Source organism: Caloenas nicobarica, chromosome 31, assembly GCF_036013445.1.
Source record: "Caloenas nicobarica isolate bCalNic1 chromosome 31, bCalNic1.hap1, whole genome shotgun sequence".
Taxonomy (NCBI): Eukaryota; Metazoa; Chordata; class Aves; order Columbiformes; family Columbidae; genus Caloenas; species Caloenas nicobarica.
Genome location: NC_088275.1, coordinates 2,372,962 through 2,398,952, shown reverse-complemented (window position 1 = coordinate 2,398,952; position 25,991 = coordinate 2,372,962). Strand labels below are relative to the sequence as shown.

Below are 25,991 nucleotides of genomic sequence, written 5' to 3'. Positions count from 1 at the left end.
CTGCTCCTGGTGCCTCGTGGGGGCCTTGTAGCCATTACCACTTAAAAGAATAAATCCTGTCGACGATTGTTAACCTAAAGAGAAGTAAATCCTCTCGGTTTTAGGTCAGTCTGCTCCTCTAATAAAGATGAGAATGACTTGGAAAACACCGCATCAGGAACTAGAGAGACTACTGACCTCACAGCCTCAGACATTTTGAAGCCTGCACGATTAGTAGAGTCTTTTTAAAACACGTATCTGTTGGATAAAGCGTCCTTTAGGCAAAAGTTGCTCGTTATACCCTAAAATGATGATGTAACCGATACACAAATGTGTAAGCAATTGGCTCTTGAGGGGGTGAACATGGTAATAAGATTTTGTATGTAACGGCTGTTACTTTCTGGTGTGCTGGCTTCCTTCCAGCATCCAGACTTGCACAGCTCTGCAATAAACAATATCTCCGTGTGCTCAATTGCGCTCAGTTACGCACCGGGCAAGAACTCCATTTTTTGGGACAACCACCCTTTTTTTGGAAGCGAAGCTGAACGGTGGGAGAACCCCGGCACCTCTGCACCCCCTCTCCTCCACACCACCCGGACACGTGCCCAGGGGCAGGAATTGGGCTTCTGGGGGCGGCTTGGAGCACAGTTTGGGGGAAATTCAGCTGCTTTTGGGCTCAACATGGCGCCACCTTGCCGTGCCCGTGCAGCCGCCAGGCCAGCAGGGGGCAGTGCGCATGCGCTGCGTGCCCGTTCCCGCCCGCAGCCTCCGGGGCCGCCCCTGCCGGCCGCGCGTCTCCCTGGCAACGCCCGGAAGGGGCGTGCGGAGGCGTCCTGGAAGGCGGAAATGACGCAGCGGCTGGCGCGGAGGCGGCGGAGCCGGGTCGGAGCCATGTCAGCGGGTGGCGGAGCGCAGCGCGACGCGGGGAGCGCGGGCGGGTGAGGCGGGGCCGGGGGCGCCCGTGGATCGAGGGGCGGCGGGGCCGAGAGGCGCGGCAGGGCCTGGAAGTCCCGCGGGGCAGCGGGTGGGGAGGCGGCCGGGCCTGAGGCCTCCGCGCCTGAGGTGGCTGGGCCTGAGGTGGCTGGGCCTGAGACCCCCCCGGGCCCGAGGCCTCCGGGTCTGACAGCCCCCCCAGGATTGAGACACATCCCTCCCCCTTCCCAGGCCTGATGTGGCTGGACCTGAGACCCGCCCTGGGTCTGAGACCCCCGAGGCCTCCAGGTCTGAGATCCCCCAGGATTGAGGCCACGCCGTCCCCGGGGCCTAGAGACCCCCCGGGCCCGAGGTGGCTGCACCTGAGGCCCTGCCGGGCCCAAGACCCCCCCTGGCCTGAGCCCCGCAGGTCTGAGGCCTCCGACGCTGACCCCTCTTCTCTTTCCCAGACGCCGCAGTAAGTGGGACCAGCCTGGCCCGGCCCCCGCGTTCCTCCTCCCCGGCACGGCCCCGCTGCCCGGGCGCCCGTTTCCCGGCGGCGGTGATGGCGGCTCCGCTGTGGCGGGTTCCGAGAGCTCCGCGGCCCCCTCGGGAGCGCTGGATGCGGCTGCGGCCGTGGCGGCAAAAATCAACGCGATGTTAATGGCCAAAGGGAAGCTGAAGCCGGCGCCCAGCACGGCGGACAAGGTGGGTGTCACGTCTGTTTCCTGGAGACCCGCGACCTGTGTTTGTGGGAATAGCTCGCCCTGAGACGGGAAGTGATGGAGCTTTGCTTCATAAAGTAGGATAGAACAAAAAGAAAACTGATGGGAAAACATCCTTAAAAATTTTTCTGAAGAGTGGCGGGGCTGGGAGGTCAGTCCTGCCACTTTTCTGTATTCTTAGGCTGTGTCATTATTCTGTGTTATTAGGCTCACGGATTTCTGTCAGAGCTGGTAATTCAAGTGTAAGCTGCTTCTGTTTCTGTGTCAGCAGCTTTACTGCTTATTTATCTGTTTATTTATAGAACAGAATGAATACTTATAAAATGTGCTGAAGATAAAATTAGTGTTTTTATTTGGGCTCAAGCTTGTGAAGAAGTAGGTTATTAAGTAATAGATATAATGTGCTTTCTGCTAATATTTGGAAAGCTTTTGCGTTCAACAGCTGAAAAGAGAGAATAAAAAGGATATTCACCTCCAGAGAACGAGGGTTTGTGTCTTCATTAAATCATTTATCTCCGCGTTCTGCTCTTTTGCAACGGTTCTCTTTGAAGCTGCAGGCTCTGGGGAAAGGTCCGGCGACGAGTAAAAGCAAAGACGACCTTGTGGTGGCGGAGGTTGAAATCAATGACGTCCCCCTCACGTGCCGAAACCTGCTGACGAGAGGACAGACCCAGGACGAGGTACAGCCGGGATTCACAGCCTTGGCACTGCGTTTGGCGCTGTCGGGTTAAAAGAGGTTGGGTTAAATGATATTCAGTGGTTGTTTCCTCCTTTTACAAAACTCGTCTTTTCTAAGGCAATTTGCTGAGTGGTTTATTGGGAATTGTTCAGCCTGGAGAACAGGAGCTGAGGGGAGACCTTGTGCTCTCTGAACTGCCTGAAAGGAGCTTGGAGCCAGGGGGGGTCGGGCTCTGCTCCCCAGGAACAAGCGCTAGGACCAGAGGAAACGGCCTCAAGTTGCGCCAGGGGAGGCTGAGGTTGGAAATTTGGGAGAATTTCTTCCCCAAAGGGCTGTGGGGCGTTGGAACACGCTGCCCAGGGCAGTGCTGGAGTCGCCATCCCTGGAGGGGTTGAAAATACAGAGAGATGAGGTTCTCAGGACATGGGGCAGTGCCAGTGTTGGGTTAATGCTTGGAATTGATGATTTTAAAGCTCTTTTCCAACCCAAATGATCCTCTGATTCTCTGCTTTGTTCAATACGATGTCATACGATGAGGTAGCACAGCCGGTTCCCTTCAACGGGCACCATTCCTTGTCTTACCACTTCATTAATGACTTTTTAACGGGGTTTTTATACAACACCGAAGCTTCAACCAGTCGGGTGGTTTTGTGTGTGCTCCATTTGTTATCACTAAACTCCTGACTGGGTTTCTTGAACTGTTTGCAGATCAGCCGCCTGAGCGGAGCGGCCGTCTCCACTCGCGGGAGGTTCATGACTGCGGAAGAGAAAGCCAAAGTGGGGCCTGGGTTTGTATTGCTTTTCTTGGGTTTCTGCTTTTTTCTCTCCTTGGCTGGCGAACTGCTGGGGTTTGGGGTTTGTTTTTCATGAATGTTGTCACCTTTGGGTGAGTTTTTCCAATATTTACCGTGACGTACTGACCGCAGAGCTGCTTTCCTACCTCCTCGACATGGCCAGGGTGAAATAAAAAACCCCGGCAAACAGAAAATGTGACAGATCAGACTGTGCTAAACTTCTTCTGACTATCCTGGACCTCTCGTGCATTTTGCCGAGAATTGGGCAACTTTCCAATTACAAAGATTGCCAATATTTTGTAGACTCGGTGCTTTTACTTAATTAACCTTTCCCGTGGACAAGTAAATTAAAAGTTTCAGTGGTTTAACTGTAAGAAGTTGTAACATAAATAACTTCTGTGTCCTTTTAGCTTTCAGTGGAAAGCTTTGCTTACTGAGCGCTGTGATATGCAATGAATATTTATTTCCTTATTTGGAGAGTATTCCAAATTTTTATGGAAGGGTTTATGTGTCTAGATGACCTAATAGAATTAGATTGAATCCACTGTGTGTTCTCTGTGGGTTTAATGGAATATTTGACATTTCCTCTCCAGAGATCGTCCTTTGTATCTTCACGTCCAGGGGCAGACACGGGAACTGGTTGACAGTAAGTGTGCAAAGAATTCTGCTTTTTCTCTCATTTTTTGCCGTAAAGGGGTTTTACCAAGGGCCTTTATGACTGGTGTGGGTTTGTACTATAAATATCTTGGTTTTGATAAAAGGTCAGAACTGCCTAAGGTGCTGCGTTCATCGTGAAGTTAAAACTTTGGACAGAGCAGGAGGAAGGTGGAGGGAGCAGATGGGGCTTTCCCTGTGGGTTTATTCCCCGATAACATGCTGAGATCGCAGCACAGAAAAAAAAAAAAAAGAAGGGAAATGATAAAGCGTTCGGGTGTTTGTTCTGTAGATCAGTTCACAGGTTTGCCCTCAGGTGCCTCTCGAAGCTTCGAAGGCACCCACTTGATTTCCAGAGCCAGTAAACAGCGTTTTCATGTGTTAGTTCACCCATTCACGCAGCTGCAAATTCCGTCCAGGGTTAACGGAAATGTTTCTGGCATTTGCTAAGAGGTTTTGGGCTAAAACTGCCCACCTACGTATTTTAGCGTCAGCTTTATCGGGGGTGGGAGCGCAGAAAGAACCCTGATGCTTGTCTGTCCATTGTGGTTGTCTTATTGCGGTCAATCCGTCCCAGAATATGGGAAAATAACATCGTCATTTCACAATTTGGTTAATCCGAGCGGTTGACAAGGACCAAAATGTAAATGAATTTTCTCTTCTTTCCACCAGGAGCTGTGAACCGAATTAAAGAGATAATTACTAACGGGGTGGTGAAGGCGGCCACGGGTTCCAGCCCCACGTTCAACGGTGCGACCGTCACTGTCTATCACCAGCCGGCCCCCATCACCCAGTTGTCTCCAGCCGTTGGCCAAAAACCTCCGTTCCAGTCTGGGGTGAGTCGTTAATTTATTGTATATCACTAATTTACAAGATTTACCTATTACGAAGCGTACATGCGATGCGGTATTTGTTAAAACAAGAACACACACAAACCCCAAACACCAAGAAAACTCCCCCAAAAAATCAAAAATAACTCTCTTGCGTGCTGTGAAAACTGGAGGACTAATCAGACCGAGTCTGAAGAGTGAGACTCGGGTGACGGTGGCCTCCAAAAAATAAAGAGGGATGGAGAGAGCGGCCTCGCTTACAGCAAAGCAAAGCGCTGACTGCGCCATCCCACACTGCGCTGCTCCCACTGTCCTAAAATCAAAATCCTGGCCTCCAGCAAACATCCCGATTCTTGGGGTGAAATAGTGAAGCTTTCCTGTTCCGTTTGCAGATGCATTATGTCCAGGACAAGCTGTTTGTGGGCCTGGAACACGCCGTGCCCACGTTTAACGTGAAGGAGAAGGTGGAAGGACCCGGCTGCTCCTACCTGCAGCACATCCAGATGGAGACGGGCGCCAAAGTCTTTCTGCGGGGAAAAGGCTCGGGGTGCATAGAGCCGGCGTCGGGCAGAGAGGCTTTCGAACCCATGTACATCTACATCAGGTACGAGGGGGTTTTTAAAGAAAAAAAGAAAATCCCAGCGAGCAGCCGTGAATGTTTAACGACAAAAATAAATCCCAGCGAGCAGCCGCGTTCGTGTTTCATGGATGTGGGAAGTTCTTTGTTCTGACTTCATGCAAATGAAATAGGTGTTGAACCTGAATTTTTATTCTCACAAGCTTCAAAGGTACCAACCACGCTATCAAGTGACATTAAACCGTAAGGGGTTGCTTTTCTTTGGGATGCAGTGAAGCTGCGTTCCTTTTGGGTTGTGGTCTTGAGCTTTTAAGGGAAGAATGCAAAATGCATTCACCAAGTCAGTGTTCTGGGCTTGTTTCTTGCAGTATTTACACCCGAATTTTCACGTACAAAATAAATCCTCCTCCTTTTTGTTCACAATCATGCAAAAGAGCGGCCGAGTTTGTAGTTGAGGCGCCTGGTCGCTCGTTAAAGGGATAAGACCTGACAGCAGGTTGCAGCTCCCAAATTTGGGTGGAAACATTTGTGCCTATAAGGTATTTTTTTAATATCTTTGCAGTCACCCGAAGCCAGAAGGTTTGGCAGCTGCTAAAAAGCTGTGTGAGAATCTCTTGCAAACCGTGAGTAGCTCTTACAAATATGAGATTTATTTGCTAAGAGGTTTTTCCTTCTGTCTGATTTTTTTGTGCAGGGAACAGACGTTTCTCAGGATGAGGCTGTAGTAGTGGAATTTGGGGGGAAGAAATAAAAATACTGGAGTAGAACTGGGGGTGAGGGGATTGTCTAACAATGCGAACATCAAGGGATCTGCTTTTTGTTCCGATTGCTGCAGCTTCCCTTGCTTCAGCTTTCAATGTTTTCTGCTTTATTTTTCATATAGCGATTGTTGTACCAAAAACACCTTAGAAAATCTCTCACATGTACACTTAGAAAATGAGTTTCTCTGCATTTCTTACATGAATGCAAATAGAGTAAAATCCTATGAGACAATCTGTTAATATCGATAATGGAGTTTGGGCTCCAAAGTCTCTTCTGAAAAATAAATGGAAGCTTTTCCATTCTTTGAGTGTTTTGTCTCTACTGGAGTAATGACTTTGCTGCTCCATTCCCTGGGCAAGATTATCCTGAATTTCACCCAAATCTGTCTGAGGGACCAGTGGGATGTTCAGTGGGGTTTTGGTCAGCTTTGGGTTTTTATTTCAGTTTTTACGTTTGGATTATTGCTTTTTGCAGCGTATAATCAAAGTCCCCTTCCAGTTTTATGGGGATGTGTGAAGCTTAATCCAGTCAACAGCTGTTTCTCATCTAATCTTTGCAGGTTCACGCTGAATACTCCCGATTTGTGAATCAGATCACCACTGCCGTACCCTTAGCAGGTGAGTCTTCGGAGCTGCGTTCTGCTCCGCACTGAGTTTTGTGGAATTTATTTCCCTGTGCAACTCTTACTGAAAAGTACCCCAGCTCCTTCTGCGCTCGGTCACTAAATCAGATATTTTTGCGGCTCCTAACTGAATGGAAAGCGACCTGTTTCCCCCTTTCTCTCCGCAGGTTTCACGCAGCCGGCCGCTCTGAGCAGCGTCCCCTCGCAGCCGCCCTATTACCCGTCCAACGGGTACCAGGGGGGTTACCCCGTGGTCCCCCCGCCCCAGCAGCCAGTGCAGCCGCCCTACGTGCCGGGCATCGCCCCCCCGGCCGTGCCGATGGCCCCCGGCGTCCTCCCCGCGCTCCCGGCCGCGGTGCCGCCCGTCCCCACGCAATATCCCATCCCGCAGGTCCAGCTCCCGGCCAGCACCGCACAGGTAACAACTAAAATTCTCAACTTGATAAGCTGCTGCTTTGCTGGTGATAAAATAAAGTAGTTCCAGGTGGAGAATTCTTCGTTAGGCCAATGGTTTTTTTTACTGTAACAAGCGCCAGGATGAGAGGAAACAGCCTCAAGTTGCACCAGGGAGGTTGAGGTTGGAAATTTGGGGTAATTTCTTCCCCAAAGGGCTGTGGGGCGTTGGAACAGGCTGCCCAGGGCAGTGCTGGAGTCACCATCCCTGGAGGGGTTGAAAATACCCAGAGATGAGGTTCTCAGGGCCAGAGCTGGGTTAACGCTTGGACTCAATGATCTCGAGGCTCTTTTCCATCCAAAATTATTCTATAGTGATTAGTTTGAGGTGGGAACACTATAAATACTTGTTTTCTATTTAAATCACACATTTCCTTTTAGCTTCCCTTTGCTTCTGGCAAGAGCAAATCGTGTTCTGCTCCGATGTGTGAAGCTCTACCTTGAATTGATACTTCCCATGCATGTTATCAAGTTTTCCCGTGTTCTGTTTCCCAGAGTCCGCTGAACGCTCCTTTTCTTCCCGCTGCCCCGGTCAAAACCCCCGTTCCTGCTGGTTCCCAGCCCCAAGTGCAGCCCCATCCCCAAGGGCAGAAGAGGCGCTTCACCGAGGAGCTGCCGGACGAGCGGGAGTCGGGACTGCTGGGCTATCAGGTGCAATAAAATCACCCGTTCTACTGCTTTCACCCCAGCGTGGCTGCAGAGAGGGCGTTACGAGCGCAGTTGATTTGGCAAGAGCCCTGCAACACCTTTGGCAGGAAAACATCAAGACCACGCTCGGGTTTCTTTGAGTGGTCAAAGAGATGACAAGAATCTATTACTCGTTAGTTTAAAAGGAGGTTATTAGGCTTTGTTGGTTTTTTTTGTGTTTGTTTTTTTTGGTGGGTCTTTGAGGGGTGGGAGGGAAAATGTGGTAATAACTCCCAGGTTTTCCCGTTTCCCTTCCTTGCAGGTTGCACTTGGAGATTTCCAGAAGCCTAGTTTTGCTAGAGATTGATTTGATTTTGGTTTCTAGATAGCCAATGTTAAAGAGTTGATTTGAAGGATAATTTTGAGCTCTGCAGACTCTTGTGAGAAAAAGGAGTTTCTGCAAATGCTCCTCTGCTCACAGGTGGAACCCTTAACAAAAGCTTTGCCTGGAGACAATAAAAACTGCCATTGTCAGACCTAATATTAGTGTTTGGAGCAGAGTTTACCATGACGCGAGGTCTATAAATACTCAGAATTGGCCGATTGAGGAGATAATAAGTCCATTTGTGAACTAAGCAGCTATTTTTACAGTCCAGACCTCCTGAAAAGGTGGAGTAGGTGGCGAGGTCGCTTCTGTATCCGCGCTCAGGCCTTTCCTACTGTGGCACTCTCGCTATTTTGAGGAGAAAACATTTGACCCATGCCGATTAGCGGTTTCTGCTGCTAGCTGGGTTTCCTGTCGTTATCATTAAGGAGCTGGAGCTTGTGTTGTAGTTGTAGATTTGCTAATGCCGTGTGTTTTTCTGCTCATAGCATGGACCCATTCATATGACTAATTTAGGTACAGGCTTCTCCAGTCCGAGCGAAATGGAAGGGGCCGGGTCGAAGGCAGCAAGTTCCTCAGGAAAGGAGAGAGAGAGGGACAGGTGAGCCATGAAACCATCACGTTACGATCCCCAGGAAAAGCTCATTTCGGCAGTTTTGAATCTGTGTTTCGTGTTCTCCTCTGTGACTTGGGGGTTGAGGGGGATATTTGGTTTGTTGTGGGTGTTTTTTATTTCCTCTCCATCCTCTCCATCCTCTCCATCCTCTCCATCCTCTCCATCCTCTCCATCCTCTCCATCCTCTCCATCCTCTCCATCCTCTCCATCCCTCCCATTTCAAACTGTGAAAAAAAATAACTTGTCAACTCCAAATTGCGCAGCCTGAAGTTTCAGGGAAAGAGAATTTCTTCCTTATGTCTCATCTACATCTACCCTCTTTTAAAGCTGAGGAGCGAGTTCTACATGCGTTTGCTGTTCCCTTTGACTCTTTTCTTGCTTTGCCTTGGTCTGCACAGGCAGTTGATGCCTCCGCCAGCTTTTCCTGTTGGGATGAAATCGGAACCTGAAGAAAGAAACGGTGCGGGGTCTTTGCCAGGAAACCACGGTGAGTGCGGCCAGTACAACACGCCTGGAAGCCAAATTTCCTTCCCTAAATGAGTTTGTGCTGGTCTCAGTGTTTAAGTAGGTGATTTTTTTGGGCTGTTTAAGTGCAAAGCAGATTATATCTGCTCTAAAACACTTCTGTGCACTGTGGTTACGCACACATGGTGCTTCTCGTAAAACTTCTATCAATATTGATACAGATGAGGAGACTAATTAAGCAGAGGACTAAAGACTAAGACTAAAGTCTTTTTAACCCATCGGTCAGGCCCAGAATCTCCTGGGATTTTCTAACACAGATATCGCATGGTTTTACGTTACAAACAGCTATTTTTGTAGGCGCTGAGGAGTTTCGGTGTGCATTTTCAGACATGAATCATGTCTGCAAACACAAGCGCTGTCAGATCTCATCCTTTCCTAGGATCAAATATTCGCAGCTTGGTAAAACCTGGAATAATTTTACCTAAACCTGTAATAATTTGAAGTCTCCCGGGTGTTCAGAGCCGTTCGGGTCTGCGGTACATGGTGTTAACCGTAGTTTTCTCCAGCCCCGGAGGCTGCCCTCCTCTTAGCTTCCTTTTGCCCCAAATTCCCATTTTTCTTGACATGTTTGTCTCTTGTACGGTCGCGTGGAGCCCGTTTGCTAACGTTGCCTTTTTCTGTGTGTTTTTTCTCGTTTCTCTGTTCTCTTCCATGGTTCTGGTGGATCACACGTGCTGTTGCTGGTCCTGCTTTGTGTGGCCCTCGACCTTGGTGACCACTGGCCTTGCGACCTCAAACTGGTGTCCGACTAACAATTCACAATTAACATCTTTTTGTTTTTTATAATTAACTCGTTTTGGGGCACTTTATTTTGATTTTTTTTTTTTTTTTTTTTTTTCCCTTCTCGGGGGGGTGCGGGGAGAATTTTTTTTTTTTTTTTTTTTTTTTTTTTAATTTTCCCCTTTTAGATCATCACGCCAAGAAGATGAAAACGGCCGAAAAGGGCTTTGGATTAGTGGCGTACGCCGGGGATTCGTCGGATGAAGAGGAGGAGCACGGCGGGCACAAAAACGCAAGTACCTTTTCACAGGGATGGAGCTTGGGGTACCAGTACCCATCCTCCCAACAGCGAGCGAAACAACAGATGCCGTTCTGGATGGCGCCGTAAAAGCAGCAGAAGAGTTTTCGTTCATTTATTTTATTTCTTATTCCCCCCTTCTAGCAATAACGCACGTATATTACAGAACTTTGCAAATATGCGTTTTTTACATCCGCAGACGCTAAAGGTTCGATATCCCCCCTCGAAAGGGCTCCGTTGTTTTAAAAATCCTCCTTTCTGCGATGAATTTGTCGATTTAAAAACCGCAATATTTGGAATAGTGTCCTGAAATTCGGGAAGCCTCTCTCTCTGCGATTCCCGTTCTTCCAGGATCACTTAGACGGGCAGCGTCGGGGGCGCTGACTCGCTCTGCACCCGCGGTCGGTGGTTTTTGGGCTGCCCCAGCCTGTGTTCACAGCCCCGTTGAGCTCCAACATTCAGACTTTCAACAAAGAAAGAATCAGTAAATCTGAAAAAATGGAGGATCCCATTGCCTAAAACTCTTTGATTTGTTTTTACTTCAAGCATCTCCTGTAACTCGGCGCTTTTTTTTTTTTTTTTTAGGGTTTTTTTTAGTTTTTTTCTTTAAAGGTGGTTTTACTAACCCCCCAACTTCTCGTTCCAGCCAGACGGGGCGGGGGGGCTGTTGGTTTTTGGGGGGTTCATCCCGCTGTCCCCCCGTGAACCCGGTGCCGTAGCACCTGAACTTGACCTTCTCCGCTCACCCTCAGATTCCTTCCCACGCAGCAGTTCGGACAAAAACCCTTCTCGTGAAGGACAGAACCCCCCATCTCTTAATTAATTCACTTGATTCTACCCCTTTTGCTTCACGGCGGTTTAACGAAGGAAAAGCAGCAGCCGGGTCCACGCGGCGCCACCTCTTGCCTCGAAGCGCAAAACTGCACCCGGGAAATAAGTTTTTTGGATGATTTATGGACATGAACTGCGACACTGGCTTTCTTGGCGGGGCGGGCTGTTGCAAAAAGAACTTTTCAACCACTCGAAACGCTCTTAAAAACGGGGATGTGCGTCGCTGCTGCGCACTGGCTGGCTCGATTGTACAAACGTTTGTCTTTCCTACGTGTTGTAAATAATTAGAACCATACTTTCATTATAAATAAATGTATAAAGATGCTGCCTTTTTTTTTTTTTTTTTTGATCTTTCTGCTGCCTTTTTGGGGGGGCAGGGTTGGCTTTAATGCAGCCCTGTGGTAGCCACGCCCCCTGTGGTAGCCACGCCCCCTGTGGTAGCCACGCCCCCTCACGCCGGCGCGGCTCCGCGGAAGCCCCGCCCCGGGGGCGTGGCCGAGCGGTCGCTCGCCGCGGAGGAGCCGCCGCCATTTTGGTGTCGCTGGCTCTGCGGGGGGCGGTGGGTCCGCTGTGAGGAGCCGGACGCTGAGGAGAAAAAGAGTGGCGGCGGCTCTCCAGGGCCGGCCGAGAGCCTGCGGGTGCTCACGCTTTTTTTTTATTTCCCCCCCGCCCCGCCTCGTCTTCCGTGGTTCGTTCGGCGCTGAGGAGATGGATGGCGGAGCCCGCCCGGGCGGCGCTGCGGGGCAGTCCCGCGAGTACAAGCTGGTGATGCTGGGAGCCGGTGGCGTCGGCAAGAGCGGTGGGTGCCGGGGCCGACCCGCCGGGGGTGGCACCGCGGGCTGGGGGGGTTGCGAGGCGGCCCCGGAGCCGCCGCCGCCGCGGGCGGGGCCGCCGGTTCCCCCCAGCGGCCCCGGGGGGCGGGTTGGGCAGCGCCCGGGGACGCGTTTCTGGAGCGAACCCGCGCGGCTCGGGGCGCGTTTCCCCGGGCTGGCTCGGTGTGTCATCGGCTTCCGCGTTTCTGCGCCGTCCAGCTTTGTTTCTGAAACTCCGGAGGACAAGGGCGTAGTTCTCTGTTTGTTATTTAACCTGTTTTATCTGTCGTGTTTCTTCGAAGCTCCTCGCCGAGCACGGTTTTATATTTTACCTGTTAGCGAACTAACGTTCTCAGGCGTGTCATAAACCGAATGCCGAAGCGGCAGATGTTTTACCGAGACTTTGCGCGATTGTGGCTCATGATTCTTTTTGTTCCCAGCCATGACCATGCAGTTCATCAGCCACCGCTTTCCGGAGGATCATGATCCCACAATTGGTAAGAAAAATCTTTTCTTTTCGCTGTTCACGCCCTCTCTTAGCAGGTTAAACCGCTGTGGGGCCCGTCGCTTTAAAGTTTCCCGTTTGGGCTGTAAATTGAGGACCCAATTCCCTTCAGTTCCTCATTTAAAGGTGTTAAGAGTTCTGCTGTGAGGACTGGGATCCACATCCTGAACTTCAGATCTTTCGTGGTTTTCTTCTCATATATTAAGGCCACGCGCTGTGTGTATGTGTTTGTATGTTGGCAGATGAGGATGAAAAGCTGCCGATAAGCGATGATTAGTTGTCTGTTCCGAAAGAACAACCCGGTTTCCTTGCTGTGGGTCGGCTCTCTGCTATTAACTTGTCATTCCAAGCCGTGTTTTAGAAATTGGGAGGGATGAAAGTGCTTAACAACTCAGTATATTTGATTTTTGCGGCATCTCTTAGAGAAACCTGACTTAGAGGAACAGAATATTTGTTGTCTTAAGAAAACAGCAGTTGGTGGTGGCCAATTCTCTTACTCTGTGCTTTGCTTTCCACAAAATGTCCAAAAGGAATTTGTAGGATGTGGTCGTGTGTCTGTCAGAAATCGCGTGTACAATAGATTTTATTATGTTGCTAACAGTGTTATTTTATTATTAGCAAACAGCCGGGATGGTACTAAATCACACCAGAACAACTGAAAATTGAATTCGTTATTAAATGAAGATCAGACTAATGGAGTATAGTGATATTACTAGATATATTACTATTAATATATTACCATTACTAGATATATACTATATTACTATATACTATATTACTATTACTAGATCTGTTACTATATTACTATATATATAATGTTACTACATAGTAATATTAGATATAATAATATAATATATATATTACTATATTACTATTTCTAGATTTATTACTATAATATATAATATTACTATAATAGTAATATGATAGTAATATATCTACATTACTAGTAATATTACTAGGTTTTTCTGTTGTAACGTTCTCCTTGTGGGTTGAGGACTAATGAGCATTGCCGTTGTTTTCCAACCTTGTTCTTTCCCCCGTGCCGTGAATTCGCAGAGGACGCTTATAAAATCCGCATCCGGATTGACGACGAACCCGCCAACCTGGACATCCTGGACACAGCGGGGCAGGTACAGCGAGCTACGCGCGGCAGCTTTTGGAATTCATCTTGTGTTTCCCATTCCGAGCAAATCCCGGTGGGATTGAGACGTCCTCGTGTGTTTTCAGGCAGAGTTCACGGCCATGAGGGACCAGTACATGAGGGCCGGCGAGGGCTTCATCATCTGCTACTCCATCACGGACCGGCGCAGCTTCCACGAGGTGCGCGAGTTCAAGCAGCTCATCTACCGCGTGCGGCGCACCGACGACACCCCCGTGGTGCTGGTGGGCAACAAATCCGACCTGACGCAGCTGCGGCAGGTGAGTGGCACCCAGACACCCGCAGCTACGAGCTGTTTCTGCTGTGAAATGCACTGATACAAGAGCTAGTATTCCCTTTCTTAATTTTTTTGCGTGTTTGATGAGTTGAACAAGAGAAGTACTTGTTTAACCCAGAATGTGTTGAATAACCAAACACGGTCAGAAAAGTAAAGTCTTCAAGTTGATGCTTTGAGTTTCAACGGCTCTTGGGCTTTTCTGCTTTTTTTTAATTGCTGGAAGGAGCTTCTGTTAATAAAGATCTTGCATTCCGTAAGCCACACAGATATGCACGCAAATTGCAGATGCGAGTGTGTTAAGATGGGTACGTAGTAACGGAGAGCTTGGGTGAGAACGGACAGAAAGGAAAATGACTTTCAGCTTAAGGAAACAGTAACTCCTGTCTGTGGGAAACAGTTCAGAGCAGACGGACTTGGGAAAAAAGCTCCAGACATGCGGGACAGAAACAAGAAATGGTCAAGAAACCAGCTTTCTGGGTTTGGCTTTCTTGAAGTGTGAATTTTGTCTTTGTTTTCAGGTCTCCAAGGAAGAAGGCTCTGCCTTAGCGCGGGAGTTCAGCTGCCCCTTCTTCGAGACGTCGGCCGCGTTCCGCTATTACATCGACGACGTCTTCCACGCGCTGGTGCGCGAAATCCGCAGGAAGGAGAAAGAAGCCGTCATGGCCATGGAGAAAAAATCCAAACCTAAAAGCAGCGTGTGGAAAAGACTGAAGTCACCATTCCGAAGGAAGAAAGATTCGGTCACTTGAACAGAGAGAGTTCCAACCAAAATCCAGCCGAACCTGTCAACAGCCATTCGGAACCAAAGCGCTTTAGCGACGACATTTTGACAGCGTGTTTTCAACCCGACGGGACTTTTCTGAGGGAATGCGTAACTTCGACCGGTTCTTTTTGTTTCGAGTGCTATTCCCTTCATCTTGGATCTTCCACTTCAGATGCAGTAACAGTTGTACTTCTATTCATTGTCGTTTTTTACCGGATCCAGCAAACGTTGCGTGTATCTGGCTGGTTCCAAACGCCGATAGGTTTATGTCCCTGCACTTTGGAATTTTGTCTTTGGAAGCTGAATTATGTACAAATATCGCCGAAGTTCTCCCCGGTCTAACCGAATCACATTTTTAGCCTAGTTCTTTGCACAAGGAAACGTTGCTGCTCTGCGGAGCAGCACGAGAGGTGGCTGGGTGAGGATTTAATGAAACGTAAAGTCGTTTACAAAACGTGACGTGCAGCCCGGGCTGCGATAACGTCACCGAGCGGAGCTGTGCTGGACTTGGCGTGTTCTCATGGAAAAGATTTTTTTCCAGCAAAGCGCTGTGGAATACTTGTCCAAGTTGCTGTAAATGATCAGTTAATGAGCAGCATGGTGGGCGAGATTCTAAACGAGTCAGAAAAAGCAAATAGTGGTTCCTGCGGCAGCGCTGAGGCAGCCGCAGCGCACGAACACGCGGTGTTTGCTGCACAACGTAAACGGTGCCGGAGAAACCACAGCTTTGAATTTTCTGATGTGTTTCACGTTAAAAATCCCGGCTGGGAGGGTGCGCTGGCTTATTTATTGCCATTGGTTGATGTTCTTGCCTGAAAGGAGCCAGTATCTTTGTTAAGTACAAGTCTCTAATGTAGTCATTTCAAATTATTCAGTGATAACTATTTTGTAGAGAAAATGACTGATCCTGAGGTATCTGGGCCCAGAATTAATATATCCTACTGCTCAGATTCTTCCAGGGCAGTCTTAAAAATCCAATAGCCGGTGCGGCGGAAGGAATTAATTAATTAGTGGGGCGGATGCCGGTGCTGACGATGCTCCAGCCCCTGCGCACACACGCAGGGGCAGCTTTTAGCCTCGGGAATGAAGAATTTGCTTTAAAAAGTGCATAGAGAGATTTTTGAGCTGATTTAAAAATACATCAGCTGTAGAATTTCAATCCGGAGAGGACACGTCTGGTGTTCCTCTTTTGTTTTTTAATAATGGAACAAATTGGGTGACTCCGACACAGTTAAAACGAGTTTTTTCAGAGAACTAAGTGCCTCAAATCAGTTTGAAGAGCGAGAGGGTTTAGCGAACTAAGCGTAGTGCAGCTTCTATTATTCTCGGCTCACGTCGGTGACGGTTGGTCTCACCGATCACAAATCCGCTCCGCAGCGTCGGTCTCAGCCCAAACCCAACATTTCTACCTAGAAGGATCGGTACAAGAAGCTGGGATAGCAAATCTATCTGTTTCAGCTTGTTTTCTTGCCGAACTCCTTCTTGCTTAAGATCCGACTGGAAATTCTGCGCCCGTTGGTTTTAAGAGTAATTTCTTCTGTAAGATTTCAAAAAGCTGAAGAAAACTGGGTTTAGACTTTTTCTTTGATTTGTGGCTGAGCTAAACCTTGACATTGGTTTCTGTTTCTCGCTCCTGTGTTACACCGGATGGTTGAAAAAGGCTGAGAAAAATTCCGGTTATTTAGTGCGATTTCGGTGTCACCATTGCCTTTCCTGAGCCTGTTGCTTCCAGAATTCCTCCGTTGGAACAGCAGCGAGCACTTTGTTTTACACAGTGTTATTGGAAAAGAGGTTTATTTTTGTCATGTATATAAATTTGTACACAGAACTATTGGTTTATTTGACACAATATATAATTTTTAATACAAGCGTTTGGCTGTTTTAATGGGTGATGGTAAGAAGGTCGTTCAGCTGGCGAGGCCGAAGAAGGAAAACTTGGGGCGTGGTTGTAAATTATTTTGGAGAACGGTTATTTTGCTTGAAAAAAAAAATAATAGGAGTTGGTATGTGGTGCAAAGCCTAAAAATACTGCGATGTGAGTCTGGTGCTGGATTATTTAAATACGATTTGGGCCTTTAGCGACTTTCTAAGGTGTGTTGACTTTGGAAGAGTCTCCCAAACCCGTTTCTCTTCCCCTGCTCGGCAAACCCGTTCTCTTGGCCTCATGCAAATTCTTTTGTTTCTGTTTCAGGACCCAAAAGGGGCCATTTGTTTGACGCGGAGGCCAAGCAGAGAAGGACCAAGAGAGATTTTCTTTCGCGTTTCGCACAATGAGGAGAAAAATAATCAGCAACCGCATGCTCTGGCTGAGCAGATTCAGCCAACTCCTAAAAACCGCGCTTAGATGAGGAATATACATGAAATACCTAAAAGCTCAGGCCGGGAGCTGCAGGAAAACAACGCGCGGGAGCCAAATCGCAGCGGTTTAGGAGAAATTGTTGCGTCTCGCGCAAAGCGAGAGGGACAGAAATGTTCCCAGAGAATTGGGTTTGGACTGGGAATCCAGGAACGCCTCTGGGTTCCAAATCTTGGTTCTTTTTCTGCCCCTCTAACATTTTCTTTTCTCACTCAGATTGAATTTAGCTCATGAATGTCCATTCATGCCAAATTCAACCAAATTCTGACGCTGTAAATTAGACCAAATTCTAACACTGTGGAGATCACCGAGAGTTCTCTGTGCTAATGCTCAAATAATCGTGTTAATTTGCCCGAATTCCGTTACGCCCTTTTATTTCTCCGCCGTTTATTTGGTGTGTGCGTTTCCTGGGAATGGCCAGAGCAGAAACGCACGTTTTTAGAAGGTTTCTCCGGCGATTCGGCATCAGCTCGTGCGCGTTGCCGACGGTCACACAGGGCACAGGCAGCCGCTAAAGTGATTGAAGTTTTATTTGCACGCTCGATGTGCGTTACCAAACCCAACAACAAGATAGCGTTACAGAATGTCGATTAGCGTACAGCGTTATGCACTTTCACACATGGCCCGTTAGGGGGGTTTGCCTTTTTTTTTTTCTTTTTTTTTTTCCACACAAAGTTGTAACTGTCCAAGTTAATTTTACAATAGAAGACACAAGGTAAATAACCACACCTGGGAGATTTTTACAGTGAGTCCGCTGTCACTTACTGTCTATTTTACCTTTTAAAAATATAGAAATCTGTACATCTTCAGTTTCCTATTATTCCAGAAGGGGGTCGGAGCTCCTATGCCCAACAGCCAAATCTATTTACCCTGAGCATGTTTCCTTGACAAGAAATTCATCTTTTCAACTAAAGGAATGTGGAGATCATCGAGGCTTGAGCATGCTTTTCACACTGAAAAGGAGAAAAAAGGGCCCGTTGTCGTGGTTGTTCCGCCCCACGCAGTGTTTGGAAAGCACGTCCCGAGGAAAAGTCGTGACGGTCGCTGAGCTTCAGCAACGCGATCGCTTTAGTGCAAAAACGGGGATTGCGAATCTGCGCCGAGGGAAAACGCATCTCTGGTTTGCGGCCGCGAGCCACCGATAAAAGATTTAAGAGAAAGAGAAAATCTACGGGAACCGCCGGCAGAAAATCCTCGTGATGGGGATGGATAAAGCACGAACAGAGGCCAAGAAATCGGAGCTTCAGCTCCAAGGCCGCTTCTGTCGCTAAAAAGACGTGGCCTGGAAGGAAGTTTGAGTGAATAACCAGCTACGAGGGAGAAAATTCAGCTTTGCAAAAAGAATTTCTTAGGGAAGAGATGCCAAAATATCGGCGACAAACAAAGCGCCGAGTGTTCGCCCTCCCAGCAGCTGCTGCTTTACGTGCTGGCCGGTGAAACCCAATTAAGATTCGCTCAATTAGCCTCTTTTCATTGGTAACGAAGGTGGAAAGGATCGTTTTTCCAACAGGGCTCTAAAATTCAGTAGTCGAGTCCTGAACGAGCTTAAAATGTTGTAATTGTGATAAATTCTTTCCATTCCACAGGGCACAGACGGGAAGCAACTGAAGGCTGAAAATTTGCGGTCTCGCTCCTGCTTTGTATTTCCATTGGAAATAACTATTTCTGCTCAGTTTACCAAAAATATTTACGATCAATTACTTACTATTTTTTCTGGTTTGAATGTAATAAGAAGCCAAATGGAGTTACGGGCGTCTGCGTTTCCCGCCGGACGGAATCCAGCGGCTTCCACGCGGACGTTTGTGGGATTTTCTGAACTTCTCTTCCAAACTCCTGATTATTGAGGGTCGAGAGCCCGAAATGCTGCAGGTCACACTTGTCAAAGAACATTGTGACACTTGGGAGGCGACACCGAGCAGAGCCCAAGTCTCAGAAATCAGTCGCAATTTAAGAACTGACTCGAAACTCTGCAAATTAAGAATCTGCCACACTTTGTAGCGCGATGTTTGCTCCTTTTTTGCGAGCTGGCTCTGGGGTCACTACAACATCAAATATAACGCAAACTGGCTCAAGGATGAACAAAGGGAATCGTAATTTTTTCACTTAAAACTTCTTCCCCCAAGATATTTTCCTATCTCAGAGAAGTGGTGCCATTAGAACAGAACCTACGTAGAATTTCACATTTAAGGTCCTTACGTCAGGTTTTTTTGGGCCCTTCATGCACAGACGGGGTTAAATCAGATGTAATAAAGCGGCGTTTCCCCGATTCTGACGGTCTGGGAGATCCAGCCTGAGGCAAAAGCAACATCACGGGTTTGGCGTCTGAATTTTCGACACGAATCTTTTGTGACCTCACAAGCAGGTGGCACCGACAAGAGTTTTGGTGCCCAACACCGGAATGATTTCTCCTCTGAAGGAGAAGTGCCATTTTCCCTGTATTTTCCTTTGTGCTAGTGCAGAATCCCACCTCCCCTTGCTACGGCAACGCGCTCGGTTCTCCCAAAGCAGCAAAGAACAAACCGCAGGCAAAACCAACGAGAAACTAGAGGTGAAACAGCAGAATTGGGCAACTTTGGGAGAAGCCTCATAAAAACCAGGCCAGTCGTGGTGAAAACCAGCAAAGACAGTTCGGCACAAACACAACTCCATAGTGACAGAGAATCGGATGAAAATCTGCGACTCGTTATCGGTAGTTATACTAATTTCAGTTTGTATTAGGCATGCAATAGCGTGATTACACTGTTATATATATTCGTGGTAGTTTTTTTCCTCTGTTTAACGCTCTTTTTAGGATTTTAGTGCCCTGCAAAAAATCACATCACTAGAGAACCAATGAGGTTGCTGCTTCTTATGAAAAGAAATTGTTCTACGGCTAACCCGGGGTTTAAGTCTGTCCTAGCCCTAGCTAAATCTGGGCTTAAGTCTGTCCTAGGCCTAGCTAAACCAGGCTTTAAGTCTGTCCTAGGCCTAGCTAAACCCAGGTTCAAGTCTGTCCTAGGCCTAGCTAAACCCGGGTTCAGGTCTGTCGTAGGCCTAACTAAACCCGGCTTTAAGTCTGTCCTAGGCCTAGCTAAACCCGGGCTTAAGTCTGTCCTGGGCCTAGTACTCGCTGAGGCTGTGCCACTTGGGCACGGCTTTGCGGGGGTTCTCGCAGAGCTCCCTCCAGTGCTCGGCGCCCGCGGGCGTCGCGCTGTGCGCGCCCAGGATCAGCCGCCCCACCACCTCGTTCTTGGTGCTGCGCTCGAAGGCGATGACCAGGAACTCCAGGCTGATGTCGGGGAGCAGCTCGGCCGGGATGTCGTAGATGAAGGATTCATTGAAGACGGGGTTCAAAGTGCACTTCTTGACGTGGGTCTTCTTTTTGGCGATGCGCTTGCGGCCGTAGTAAACGTTCACCTTCACGTAGGGGTCTGGGGGGGAGAGAGCAAGAAACTAATAACCCAGCCCAGGAAACACTCGTGAAGACAAAACCAAACTAATAACGCAGCCTAGGAAACGCTCTTGGGAAGAAAAATAAACTAACAGCCCGGTAACGCTGGTGAAAATCAAAATAAACTAATAACGCAGCCCAGTAATGCTCCTGAAAATAAACTACTAACAGCCCAGTAACGCTTGTGAAGATAAAAATAAACTCATATTACAGCCCGGTGATGCTTGTGGAAATAGAAATAAACCAGTAACAGCCAGGTAATACTTGTAGAAATAAATTAATAACAGCTGAGAAACGCTCGTGAAAATAAAAATAAATAACACAGCCCAGTTACACTTGTGAAAATAAAAATAAACCAATAGCACAGCCCAGTAATGCTTGTGGAAATAAACTAATAATACAGCTCAGTAATGCTTGTGAAAATAGAAATAAACCAATAACAACCTAGTAACGCTTCTGGAAATAAAAATAAAGCAATAACACAGCCCAGTGACGCTCCTGGAAATAACGGAGCAGGTTTAGTTTGCTGAACTCGAGCCAGCTCAAGAAACTGCTGGAAATCTGGGCTGCTGGCGCCAGTTTTTGGTGTATTCTCCTGTAGTTAATCCTAGAAATCCCAACCAAGTCCCTTTTTGGTGCAGCCAGTGCCCAACTGGCCACAACTTTTCCCTGTCGCCTCTAACAAGCATGAATTTTTACCCCGTTTCAGGAAACAGCCAACAAAGCGTCAAAGATTTTGAAGAATTTGCAGATGGAAAATGTTTCTATGGGAGGTACTGAATAAAAAAAAGAAAGTTTGGAACCAAACCCTTCATTTTTGCATCGGCCTCGCGTGTTATTTTATCAACCAGCTGGTTCTTGACGCAGACGCTGGTTTGGGATTCAAATTAAGATACGGGCACACGGCACTTTTTATTTTCATGTACCGCAAGTGTGATTTCCTCCTCTCTTTCCTGAGTGATCCCTCCTTTGTTTTAACCCCTGCTCTCTTTTACCTTTCCCTTCTAGGCAAAAAAATGGTGGAAAATTTGGAGATGATGATGATGATTTTTCTAGGCGTTCAGAGCTGGAGAAAATAGCTTCTACCTGAGAGGCCGGTGATGTCCATCTTTGGCAAATGTCTGGCTTTGAGCACCACCACCGTCATCCTCTGTGCCACGGGCTGGTACGACAGGGACACCTGCAGCTCCCCCCGGCTGACGCATTTCTGGGCAAAAAACAAACAGAATTGATCAAATCGCTTTGTTTTGTGGGCAGGCGAACGGGCAAGTCTGCAAAGGTACAGGACGAGGATAAAAAACTAACAGATTGACTCAGTTCAACTTGCTGTCTGTCCTTTCGAAGAGTGACGCCGTATTAAGATAATTAGTTTGGGTTTCCAGATGGCGTTCGTTAAGTTCCGTTGAGATGGCGCTAATTGAGACGAGGTTGATTTGCTATCGAGGGAAAGGGCGTTGGCGCGGGTGGGAAATGGGGCGATCGTGGAGCTGCTGCACAACTCCAACAGTTTTGACCCCTGGAAGGTTTGACCCCGATGAAGGTGGTTTTGGCCCCCAACAATTTTCAATATTTTAAGGTGAGCACAAACCCCTTTTTCTACTGAAGCTGGGGGGTGGATCGCGAAAATAAGCTCGGCAAGAAAATAAAAAGATTAAGTATCAGCTGGTGTAGGGTGGGATTCGCCTGCACTGACTCAGACGTTGCTCCGGGCCGAGAGGAACCGCGTCAGGCTGCGCTGCGTTGATTTATTCCCACCGATTCCCAGCTGACAGCAATAATCAGATGGAGATAATGACAAGTTTGTGTGTCTAAAGCGGTCGGGGCAGATAAAGCTCCCGCTCCACGTGGCGTTTTCTGTGCAGACAAATGTCCTGTTATCACCTCAGCTCTTTTATTGGAGATAGGGACGTCCCCCTTCTCCCGTGGCATCGTTGGTTAGAACATTCACCATTTCTAGGCCTAAATAGCGACCGTGCCTTATCAAATCGCTGAGGTTTGATAGAACCGCGTCACTAAGAGAACGCAGCCGTTTAAAAAACGAGTCTCGCAGCAAAGGATTTAGTGTTGAAAATTCCGGAGGCTCCCAGATCTAAAGAAGTGGGACAAAATACAACGCCTTGTGTCAAAACTACGCGGAGCCACTTACTTGTATGTTCCTTTTGAGGATCTCCCTGGTGAGCTGGACCTTCCCGGTGCTGGGATCCACCCCGGCCAGCGGCACCATGACCTCTCCCACCACGTCATCGCGCGAGAAGCGATCGAAGCTCAAGACGAGGAAGTGAAGCACCAGATCCTGGAGCTGGCTGTAGGGGATCCCGTAGAAGGTGAAGGTTTCGTCGAAGACGGGGTCGAGCGTCTTGCGGAGCACGCGGGTCTTCACCCGGTGCCGTTTGTCCGGGAGAATCGTCATCTTGATGTAGGGGTCGGAGCTGCGCGTGTGCTCGTCCATCACCGGCAGCCCGTGGGCCTCCTGGATGGTGACCACCAGCGCTTTCTTCGGGAAGTTGTAATCCACCGAGAACGTCAGCTCGCCCAACGTCACGTCGTCCCCTGGAGAAGACGGGGAGGAGGTTTTACTCCCTCCCGGGGTCAGGCTTTGATCTGGACTCAGTTCGTCTCCGTAATCAACTTGGATCGGGAGCTGCTCGACGCGCGGGGCTGCGTTTGGCGCATCCGGAGCCTTTTCAGAGCTGATCAAACCCGATTCGGCGGCATCCGCTGAGAGGTTTCCCCTCCCGGCCTCCTTGGGCGCGCCGTTCTTCTCCCTCCGCACGCGGTTGATTTTCTTCTTGTTACTCAAGGTCTCCGGGTAGATGCTGATGCCTTTCAACATGTGAATGAATTTATAGGGTGGCGTTTTGTGCTTCTTTTCCGCTTGCTGGTGACAACATGTCCACACAAAAACCGTGACCGAGACGGAAACCACCAGCACGGTCGCACCGATGAGACCCGCGGCGACCGGGGAGACGTCTGCAGAGAGACAAGGGCCGCCTGAATTCTTAATTGTTCCTAATTCAACGATCTGGGGAGCAAAGCTTCCCCGGAACAAAACGTTACGTCCTTTAGCGGATGTTTTCCCACACTCCTAATACTTGACCTACGTTTCACGTGCTGTAATAAGGATTTTTTTTGCCTTCTCTTGCCCAATCAAACTCCCGCATCGCCAGCATCGCCGCAGGAATGCTTGATTTGCAGGAGCACTTTTTAAAACTTGTTTTTTAAACGTTATGCGATTCTACGGAGTGTTACCAAACTCTGTCTTTGGAACTGGGTCCATCTCTTTGAAACGCCCTGTATTTTATCAACAGGGAGTGATAAATACGGCCTGGACCCAGAGTTATCCTTTAGGAAAACCTCCAAATCCCTTTTTTCTAGCCCAAAATTCAATGTGCAAATCCAATGTCAAAAACCAACGGACAGAAAATCCCGTATTTGGATTTAGGGCTTATTTGATATTTTCTAGAGCTTATGTCAACTGTGTTCTTCAGTAACGATGAAAAACCACGTTCATTTTTAGCAACCGTGTTATTTTCTATTTATAAGGGTTGACCAAGACGCAGCCCCACGGCTCTTTCTTTACAAATTGGACAAACTGCTTCCGTAAGAAAAGGGAAAACCCAAAAATGATTGAATTATTGTCATGACAATCCCAGCAAGAGCTGGTAAAAACCCTAAATGTGATTTTCCTGTCGTCATTCCGTACCACAAACAGGATACACAGAAAAGGAGAAATGCTGAAAACTCCTTATTCTAATCGCTTTTTTTTAAACCGTGCGTTTTGTTTCTATCGCATCCCTACCGAACCAGCTCTCGGACCTTCATTTCCTGCAGATCCGACAGGACAATTCTAGAAAGCACCAAATAAATCCCCGCAATCCATCGAATTATCTCAGCTTTTCAATTTGGCTCCCATCATGTTCTGTGGCAAAGAATTCCTGCCTAAAACCAGTTCTAGTGAAGCTTTTGCAACTTCCAGAGCACTTTGCTCTGTTTTCAACGGCACCGCAGCGTCTCCTCTCTCAAAAAGAACAGAACTGTGCTGGTTTTATTCCAATTTGGTAGAAAAGATCTTTGTTCTGATGTGATGCTACGATTTAACTGAAACAAAACCAGCTTGGGGGGGGATATGGAATTATTTTGCAATGAATGAAAAATAATTGAAAACTTTCTTCTAAAGCTGCTGTTTGCTAATTGTCCTCTAACGGTTAATGGTGGCCAGTGATTAAATTATGACGGCGCGTGGCTCTTGGATTCCAGGAAACACAGAACGTAAAAGGTTAAGTAGATATATTGCACATTAGATAAATGATCAAAGAGAGAATTATTACTAAGTACTTCCGAATTTAAAGGAAATGTAGTAACCGGGCTTTAACTACGGGGCCTTATGGCGCAAGGGGATGGCCAGTCAATTGCTGGAGGGCAGAGAGAAGCAGCCGTTTGGATTTTGGGGACTGGAGAACGCCAGGCGACCCAGATCCCAAGGCTGCGGTTCAGCCCTTCTCACCCCCGGGCTGCAGAAAAAACACACACCTTCAAAATTACCCAGAATTATGATTTCACTGGTGTCTCGGGGAGCTGGACCGTGGCTGCACAGGTCACTTGGAGAATCGTTTGGGTTGGAAAAGAGCTTTAAAATCATCGGGTCCAAGTGTTAACCCACCCCTGGCCCTGAGAACCTCATCTCTGGGTATTTTCAACCCCTCCAGGGATGGCGACTCCAGCACTGCCCTGGGCAGCCTGTTCCAACGCCCCACAGCCCTTTGGGGAGAAATTCTCCCAAATTTCCGACCTCAGCCTCCCCTGGCGCAACCTGAGGCCGTTTCCCCAGCTCCCTCAGCCGCTCCCATCACACTTGCGCTCCAGCCCCTTCCCCAGCTCCGTTCCCCTCCCTGAACTGGCTCCAGCCCGCCCGGCTCTTTCCTGGCCTCGGATGATGCGGCAGGTTTGCAGTTTCCCCAGCGCGGCGCCCCCGGCCCGGCCGATCCCCCCCCGCCCGGCCCCGCCTCCCCCGGTGCCGCAGCCGCCCCGGCCCCCGGGGGAGCGGCGAACAAAGGGCCGGGGCGCGGCCCGGCACAGACATCACGTCATGCGGCGGGGCCGCCCGCCCGCTCCCGCTCTCGCTGGGGCCGCGGCGGCTCCGGGCCCGAGCGGTGGGTGCTGGAGCCGGGGTGCGGGGCGGGGGGAGCGGGGCACGGGCGCGGCGCGGCCCGCGGGGCCCGTGAGGCCTGTCCCGGGGGCGGCGGGAAGGCCCCTCGGCGCGGCCCGGCCGCCGCACTCACCGAAGCCGGGCTGGACGCTGGTGATCTCCGCCATGGCCCCGGCGCAGGCCGCGGGTGGCCGGGCTGCGCTGCCGGCCCCCGCCCGGAGGATGCTGGCAGCCCGGGATGCAGGAGCCGCCGGCTGGTCCCGACGCGCCGCAGGCCCCGCCCGCCGCCCCGCCCGCCCCTCCCGCCGCCCCGCCCCGCGGCCGCCCGGCGGTGACTCGGCAAGTGGCGGCGGCTCCGGCCGCGCCTCAGGCGGGCGGCACCGTGTGGGAGCCCCGCGGCGGGGCGGCTGCGGCGGGCTGCACCGCGGCGCGGGGGCGGCGGCAGCGGGCAGGCCCCCCTCCCTCCCTCCCGGGGAGCCCCGGGGCGGGGGCGCAGCGCGGAGCTCGGCGCCCGGCGGCGCCGCTCAGCCAAGATGGCGGCGCCTCGTCACGGC

At 49.3% G+C, this 25,991-nt stretch overlaps 3 protein-coding genes and 1 non-coding gene across 8 annotated transcripts; 3 read left to right on the top strand and 1 right to left on the bottom strand.

Annotated features, from left to right (window-relative positions):
* Positions 1–825: 825 nt before the first annotated feature.
* On the top strand, positions 826–11,307 carry KHDC4 (KH domain containing 4, pre-mRNA splicing factor). 3 transcript variants are annotated; one of them, XM_065653855.1, is made up of 14 exons: positions 826–917; positions 1,362–1,599; positions 2,168–2,296; positions 3,004–3,083; positions 3,683–3,735; positions 4,416–4,579; positions 4,966–5,177; positions 5,713–5,773; positions 6,472–6,529; positions 6,702–6,952; positions 7,483–7,638; positions 8,488–8,600; positions 9,014–9,102; positions 10,049–11,307. In XM_065653855.1, the coding sequence occupies exons 1-14, from the start codon at positions 826–828 to the stop codon at positions 10,246–10,248; spliced, it is 1,896 nt and encodes a 631-aa protein (XP_065509927.1). In that variant the 3' UTR covers positions 10,249–11,307. The 3 variants fall into 3 exon arrangements, with proteins under 3 accessions (XP_065509927.1, XP_065509928.1, XP_065509929.1); XM_065653856.1 differs by having other exon boundaries at positions 845–917; positions 2,174–2,296; XM_065653857.1 differs by lacking the exon at positions 10,049–11,307 and having other exon boundaries at positions 845–917; positions 8,516–8,600; positions 9,014–9,100.
* On the top strand, positions 4,740–4,870 carry LOC136000249 (small Cajal body-specific RNA 4). Its single transcript, XR_010607726.1, has one exon. It is a non-coding gene; the product is annotated as a small Cajal body-specific RNA 4 (non-coding RNA).
* A 178-nt stretch (positions 11,308–11,485) lies between the features above and the next one.
* RIT1 (Ras like without CAAX 1) lies at positions 11,486–16,774 on the top strand. 2 transcript variants are annotated; one of them, XR_010607716.1, is made up of 6 exons: positions 11,486–11,788; positions 12,242–12,298; positions 13,363–13,436; positions 13,534–13,725; positions 14,261–15,338; positions 16,697–16,774. XR_010607716.1 is itself a non-coding variant. In XM_065653811.1 (5 exons), exons 1-5 carry the CDS (start codon positions 11,698–11,700, stop codon positions 14,489–14,491), a joined length of 645 nt encoding a protein of 214 aa, XP_065509883.1. In that variant the 5' UTR covers positions 11,486–11,697; the 3' UTR covers positions 14,492–16,551. The 2 variants fall into 2 exon arrangements, 1 of the variants encoding a protein (XP_065509883.1); XM_065653811.1 differs by lacking the exon at positions 16,697–16,774 and having other exon boundaries at positions 14,261–16,551.
* A 599-nt stretch (positions 16,775–17,373) lies between these two features.
* On the bottom strand, positions 17,374–25,880 carry SYT11 (synaptotagmin 11). Of its 2 annotated transcripts, none has more exons than XM_065653809.1 (4): positions 25,571–25,880; positions 22,438–23,261; positions 21,375–21,498; positions 17,374–20,271 (listed from the first exon to the last, which is right to left on the bottom strand). In XM_065653809.1, the coding sequence occupies exons 1-4, from the start codon at positions 25,602–25,604 to the stop codon at positions 19,961–19,963; spliced, it is 1,293 nt and encodes a 430-aa protein (XP_065509881.1). In that variant the 5' UTR covers positions 25,605–25,880; the 3' UTR covers positions 17,374–19,960. The 2 variants fall into 2 exon arrangements, with proteins under 2 accessions (XP_065509881.1, XP_065509882.1); XM_065653810.1 differs by having other exon boundaries at positions 21,378–21,498.
* Positions 25,881–25,991: the final 111 nt, after the last annotated feature.